Source organism: Gastrolobium bilobum, unplaced genomic scaffold (assembly GCF_033153095.1).
Source record: "Gastrolobium bilobum isolate Gb01-03AN ecotype WA unplaced genomic scaffold, APGP_CSIRO_Gbil_v1 utg9368, whole genome shotgun sequence".
NCBI lineage: Eukaryota > Viridiplantae > Streptophyta > Magnoliopsida > Fabales > Fabaceae > Gastrolobium > Gastrolobium bilobum.
Window position 1 is genome coordinate 19,701 of NW_026898673.1, and position 7,151 is coordinate 26,851.

The 7,151-nt window shown below is 31.8% G+C and overlaps 1 protein-coding gene across 2 annotated transcripts; it reads left to right on the forward strand.

Moving 5' to 3' along the window:
- The first annotated feature begins 1,947 nt into the window (after nucleotides 1-1,947).
- LOC133318185 (perakine reductase-like) lies at nucleotides 1,948-5,710 on the forward strand. Of its 2 annotated transcripts, none has more exons than XM_061520167.1 (7): nucleotides 1,948-2,063; nucleotides 2,541-2,711; nucleotides 3,285-3,488; nucleotides 3,591-3,763; nucleotides 3,950-4,046; nucleotides 4,258-4,411; nucleotides 5,181-5,710. In XM_061520167.1, exons 1-7 carry the CDS (start codon nucleotides 2,007-2,009, stop codon nucleotides 5,354-5,356), a joined length of 1,032 nt encoding a protein of 343 aa, XP_061376151.1. In that variant the 5' UTR covers nucleotides 1,948-2,006; the 3' UTR covers nucleotides 5,357-5,710. The 2 variants fall into 2 exon arrangements, with proteins under 2 accessions (XP_061376151.1, XP_061376152.1); XM_061520168.1 differs by having other exon boundaries at nucleotides 3,950-4,001.
- Nucleotides 5,711-7,151: the final 1,441 nt, after the last annotated feature.

The window sequence follows — 7,151 nt, forward strand, 5'->3', positions numbered from 1 at the left end:
GCCATAGATCTATATATATTGTTTCATGGTAGTGAGTTGGCCAGGCTCAACACTGATAATTCAAAATATGTATGACACATGACAAAATATCAATCAACATCTAATTTAAGTCTTTTGTTTACCTGAATTTTTGTGCTCTGATAGCTTAAAATATAACATCGTCTACAACTGACTAGGATAGAGGATATCACATTATTTCTTAAATCTTATTTTAAATAAGATAACGAGAATTATAATGAAATTCTAATGCAACGGATATGAAATAAGGCATATGACAAAATATTCAAAAAACCTAATTATACAGAAGTCAAGTTCACTATCACATCAGAAATACATCATAATCTAAACTAAAAAGAAATATATATTTTTCTATAATTGCTCCACTAAGCTCCGTATAGTCTTCAAAGTCTTTAACCATAGTGTTTTACCCTACTCCAAAGCTACACATACTGACCTGTTTACTCTGAAAAGATTAGCATAAAAACAAACATACGTAAGATATATCTCAGTAATATTGGGATTTTCGAACTATAACCAATCCAGCCACTTTAATGAAAAATATCATTCTCACAGAATAAAATTTATAATAAGAAAATAATATCATAAACAATAAATATAAGCCAAGATCTTTTTGGATTCTTCATTCAACCATACCCAAACTTTTGTGGGTTCTACCAAACTTTGTGGGTTCTAGATACATATATAGGAACGTGTAATCTTTAACTGAAATGATTAATGCTCAATTCTGGAGCGCCCAAATTCTGTGGGTTCTGTATGTGAAAGGTTCTGTATGGCGGAGCTCAAGCCATGATAAGGCGTCTCTTACCCTATAACCATTTTGATCCCCTTGTGTGTTAGTCACATCAGAATCATTCAGTAAAAGATTACATATTTCATTAGTATTCATTTGGTACCAAAGAAATTCTTTAATTTCTATAAACTTGATTCAAGATCATTCTCATATCTAATATAAGCAAATTTATCAAATTCACAAAGCCAAATATAGAAAATAAATTAAAAGAGTAGAAAGAATTCATAAAATAATTTTGGCAGAGTAACGACCTCTTCACAACATCTAAAGAAATAATTTTAAAATACCAACTTTCAACCTGACATAGATAAAAACAGAACTAACATAACTTTCTAAAATATCTAAAAATAAAGGAGTGAATGAGTTGTTTACTCCTAATATTACCTTCCATTTTCTTTTCTCTTTTTTTTTTCTTTCCTTTTCTCTCTCCCTCTCTCTCTCTCCTTCTTAAGTTTCAAAAGGGGGGATTTATATAGATTTTCAAAAAAGAATGTAATCATTATTTTTTATAAAAATCTAAGGAATCTAATTATTATCTTTATAAATATTTAAAGAATCTTAATCATTACGTTTATAAAAATCTAAGGAATCTAATAATTACTTTTATAAATATCTAAGATATTTTGCTAAATATCTAAGATATTTTATATTTTATTTATTATTATTTTGAAATATTACAATCTATATTTATTTTACAACAAAAATAATATTAAATTAAAAAATATCTTCAATGATATCAATTGTTGAATGGGACGATTATCATTAAATAATGCATACACGATATTATTTTAAAATAAATATTTATATACTTTATGTAATAATTTAATTCAAAATCAAAACTTTAACGCCTAAAATATTGTTAGATATACAAATCATACGAGAACGATATGAAAGCATATTAATATTTAAATTGTACGGATGTTTTTTTTTTGTATAGAATGTACGGATGATTTTTTAATTACACAAGAAGTAAACTTTAAGAAAATTATATTAATATTTAAATTATACAAATAAACTTTCCATAACAAGAGAGTAAAAACTTTATATAAAAACATTATTCTTTTTTATAGTTATCTGAAGTGGACCCTTAAACAAGTGATGGAAAATTTTCAACCTTTTGGTATATATTTCCGGAACACTTGTCTCTTTGAATTTAGCATCTTAAGGAACATCAAAGCTCAACAGAATTGAAAAAATGGAGAAGACCCAGATCCAAGTCCCAAGAGTTAAACTGGGTAGTCAAGGCTTAGAGGTGAACCTATTATTATTTTTCAATCAACCCAAGTGATCCACAATACTATTTCTGTATGGCTGTTTTTCATTCTTCTGGTTTATGTGATTGATGTTGTTGTTAACTATTAAGTGGTTAGTGACCAGTTCATCATCGAAATTTGTTGTTTACATTACAATGGGCTGAATTAATTCAGCATTAACTGGAAGAACATCAAACAAATTTTTAATTACCTTCAATTGTCATGTTATGCTTGTTTTTATCAATATCTGTAGTTCAGCACTTGGTTGAAGGAAGGATGTCTTCTTTCATGATCATCAACTCAAGGAATTATTTTGCACAAAAAAATGACATGATTCTAATGCTTACAGTATTCTAATGCTCCTTTTCGTCACCTTTTCTCTCTCCATATCATTTCTCCCTTAGCTGACCTAATCTTTGATTTAATAATTGTGATGTGATAAGAATCTCCTGTATGTATTCATTTGTAAAATGCAGGTTTCTAGGTTGGGCTTTGGATGTGGAGGATTATCTGGAATTTATAATGCCCCCCTCTCGCATGAAGATGGATGTTCAATTATTAAGGAAGTATTCAATAAGGGTGTTACCTTGTTTGATACATCAGACCTTTATGGAGATAATCATGATAATGAAATCATGATTGGTAAGGTAACATATTATCCAACGAATTGATCTTTAAAAGTTTTAATTCTAAGTTCTGAATATATGTTTTCATTTGAATGAGTTAGAAATTGTAATCATTTAGTTAATCATGTTGTTGATATATATAGTCCCACATTGGTTGTATGTGCAACTAATGTGGAGTTTATAAGGCCTTGAGCACTCTCATCCCTTGAGCTAGCTTTTGGGGTGGTGTATCCCAAGATTCTTTACATGGTATCAGAGCCTCGCCGCCCCCCCACTTTCTCTTGTGGCGTTTCTTAGCACAAGTAGGTTGGGCTCTTGTGTGAGGGGGCGTGTTGAGATATATAGTCCCACATTGGTTGTATGTACAACTAATGTGACATTTATAAGGCCTTGGACACTCCCACCATTTGTGTTAACAACTGATTCACAAACAGATCACGGTTTAGATGTGGCAAATGGCATATACTTATGTGATATGTCCCACGAATTTCATTGTAACATAAGTTTGCTTAGGCAATCATCTGGTGGGGAAAATCAAACTTGTGGAAAATTTTAAATCTAATTGATTAAAGATGAAATTTCTTCTATCATCAGGCTTTAAAAGAACTTCCTCGAGAAAAAGTTCAGTTGGCTACAAAATTTGGTATTCTTAGATCTGATGGGATGATGTTTGAGGTAAAAGGTACCCCTAAATATGTGCGGGAGTGCTGTGAAGCTAGTCTTAAGCGGCTTGATGTCAAGTATATTGATTTTTACTATCAACATCGAGTTGACACTTCAGTGCCAATTGAAGACACTGTAAGCTTTCAATGGTTTTCCTCTCTTATAGTTACGCATGCCATTCCAACACTTCTAAACTCTAGATGATTAAATGCTTTTATATTGACCTCTGTAACGAAGATGGGGGAGCTCAAAAAGCTGGTAAATGAAGGAAAGATAAAATATATTGGGTTGTCAGAGGCTAATGCTGACACTATCAAGAGAGCACACGCAGTTCATCCTATTACTGCTTTGCAAATGGAGTATTCCTTATGGACCCGTGACATTGAAGAAGAAATAATTCCACTTTGCAGGTATTTGAATAGAAATATTATCTCTGCCTTTTATATTGTCACTAATAGTAATCACAATTATACTCTCTTCGGTTTCTAGTTTGATATGCTTTCTAACTCTTTCAGATATGCTTTTAACTTTAATTATCTGCAAAATATCTGAAATAAATTGTTATTGTCCAACTAAGAAGCATGTTCTACTTGCAGAGAACTTGGGATTGGAATAGTTGCATATAGCCCTCTTGGTCATGGCTTTTTTGCAGGAAAGGCAGTGGTAGAGACTTTGCCTAGTCAGAGCTTGCTGGTATGCAGCTAGTGACAAGTAATACAGTTTCAAGCTTGCATGAATTTGTAGCTTTTTCCCTATTATGATGGTCAAAATAACATTGATAAGGGTAGGTTCGAACTACCTGTAGGATCACATCTCTGCTGAAGGAAAACACCTTAAATATCAATAGGTTAGTTCTGTTCCTGCAGCGATTGTCTATTGAGATTTCTTCTTGTTTCTGTAACAGGCTATGCATCCCAGGTTCACTGGAGAAAACTTGGAAAAGAACAAGCTTTTCTATAAACGACTTGATGACTTGGCTTCTAAGCATGCATGCACTCCTTCTCAATTAGCCTTAGCATGGCTTTTCCATCAGGGAAATGACATAATCCCTATCCCTGGTAGTGTCTTTATTATATGTTGGAAGAATTATGTGTTCAACATATGTGATGAGTTGTTTCCTATCTGATTAATGTTAATTCTTGAGTTTCCTTTATCAAATGCTTATCAAATTCTCTGCCAATTTATTTTTCTGGATTTCACTTCTCTTAAAAATTACCACTCAGCGAAGAAGGAAAAAACATGATATCAAAAACCTTTTTTCTTACAACATCTTTCATAATTTGATTATTTATCTTTATCTGATGTTGAAAAATATAGTCCCACATTGGTTGTATGGGCAACTAATGTGAGATTTATAAGGTCTTGGGCACTCCCACCCTTTGAGCTAGCTTTTGGGTGGTGACCTTAAGATTCTTAACATGGTATCAAAGCTTGAGTGACCATAAGTTCACGAGTTCAATCCTCACGGCCCCCCACTTTAAGGTGGAATTAAAATAAAAAGCACAAAAAGGTAAACAAAAAATTGGGCCTGTGCAATTCCACGCTTCTAGCCCAAAGGGCTCTTGCGTGAGGACGTGTTGAGATATATAGTCTCACGTTGATTATGTGGGCAATTAATGTGGCCTTTATAAGGCCTTGGGCACTCTCACCCTTTGAGCTAGCTTTTGGGGTGGTGTATCCCAAGGTTCTTTACCTCCGGCATAATGTGTAGTTGTGCATTGAAGTACCTAAAATACTGTCCATAAAAATTGCAGTTACCGTAAGCATGAGAAAAAAAAATGATTCTAATGGCTAAGTGTTTTATCACATATTTCTTTGATACCATAGGGACTACTAAATTGAGGAACTTTGAAAACAACCTTGGATCTCTGATTGTGAAGCTTACGGATGAAGATTTGAGGGAAATATCTGAAGCAGTTCCTGTTTATGAAGTTGCTGGGGAACGAGAATATGATAGTTTATCAAAATATGCTTGGAAGTTTGCAACTACACCATCAAAGTGATTGCGCAGAGAAGAATGGTGCAAGTCTATAATGAATTATAGTTGTGTTTATATTTGATCATTATGCTTAATTAGTAACCTCTGGGATTCTCCTCAAGATATTGCTGTAAAAAGTGGAAGGAAAAAAAAAAACATATTTTCCCTTAAAAGTTACTTGTGCTGGTTTATTTATGTATTATTTTAGGCTTATGTGGGATCTATTTTCATAATTCCATATTCTAGTGAAGGATTGCTTTGCCCCTTCAAGGATTTGCCATATGTTGATGTTGGCAAATGGCAAAGCAGTTATGTTGTTGAAGATGATACTACCACCTTGACGTGTGTACATGCCATTGTTAATTATATTTACAAGTTATCTGACACTGTCATTTGATATTATTTGCATTTTTCAACTTTGGCCGTTGAAAAATAGCAATGAGCTGAATTTTGGGCAATAGCTCCATTGGTCAGATGTCATTCTTTAAAGCTTAGAGAGTATCTAAAAAGGAAATTAGAATGTGACTTCATTAGTCCCTTCTCCAGAATACCATAATCCAACTTCAATTTTGGGCTCTCAATTCATTAAGAGTGTTAAAATTACACGATTTCAAAATATACTTGGTAGGAAAAATTCCAATGTGGTTTAATACTTTGAATTACTATGCACAAAAATAAATATCTATATTACACTTTATTGTCCCTATTCTCTCTTTGTTATTTTTTTATGAGCCAACGTTTGGTTATGGAAGATATTTGTTTATTTTTTTTAAAATTCTCTCATAAAGCTGTAAAAAAATAATTATTTTTTACCTAAGTTAATTTAAATGCGTACTTGATCTCAATTGAACAAGGCTAATTACAAATTCATAATTATGTGGAAGAAAAAGTTACAAATTCATAATTATGTGGAAGAAAAAGTTCATAATTTTCTTTTTCTTTTCTTTTGAAAATTTGTTTATTTTAATATTATTTATGTAATTATTTCGTAACCTTCTTTTTACATAATGAAAATCACGCAGTTCGACTCTTATAAAATTTACTATGTAAAGGGTTCACAATTATCAGTTATTATGTAAGAGATCATGATAATAATAACTATTTATGAAGCAAATAATATACACAGTGAACCAGGATTAAAACCCACGAACAAGGGAAAGCCAAGGATTGATTTAGTAAAATTTGGGTAGTTGGCATAAATTCGAACATTAGTATCACTATTAAATCCCATAAACAAATTTCGTATGATAATACATAATTAAATAATAATATCCACGACGAACCTTGATTGAATCCTATCAACTAGAGGTGTTAACGGGCTTAGCCGAGCCGAGCTTTAATCTTAACGGACTAAGCCTGTATTTAAACGTGTCCAACTGGCCTTAGCCTGTTACCTGTTACGAATATAATATTGACCTGTGGCCTGATTTATTTATAAAAAATAAAAACCTGTGGGAAGTCTGTCTTAGCCTGTTAGCATGTTAAAGAATAAAAATAAGAGAACAGAATTCCACAAAAAATCAATTTCCAGATAGAAACCTTAGCTTCCAATTTGCAGCAATAATTTACAAAGTCTACAATAAATAAATAAAATTAAAATGAGAAAAAGTAGATAACAAGTTATATTATCTTAGCCCATTATAAAAAAAGTGTCAATAAAAATAAAAATAAAATAAATAAAATAAAAAATAAATTGACACAAACGAGCAGTGCAGAGTGGAACGAATGAGTTTTTGTGGGTTTGTTTGTGTGAAGGAGGATGAAGGATAATATAGAACATCACTAGTAATTCCATAAATATACATAAATTCAATATATAT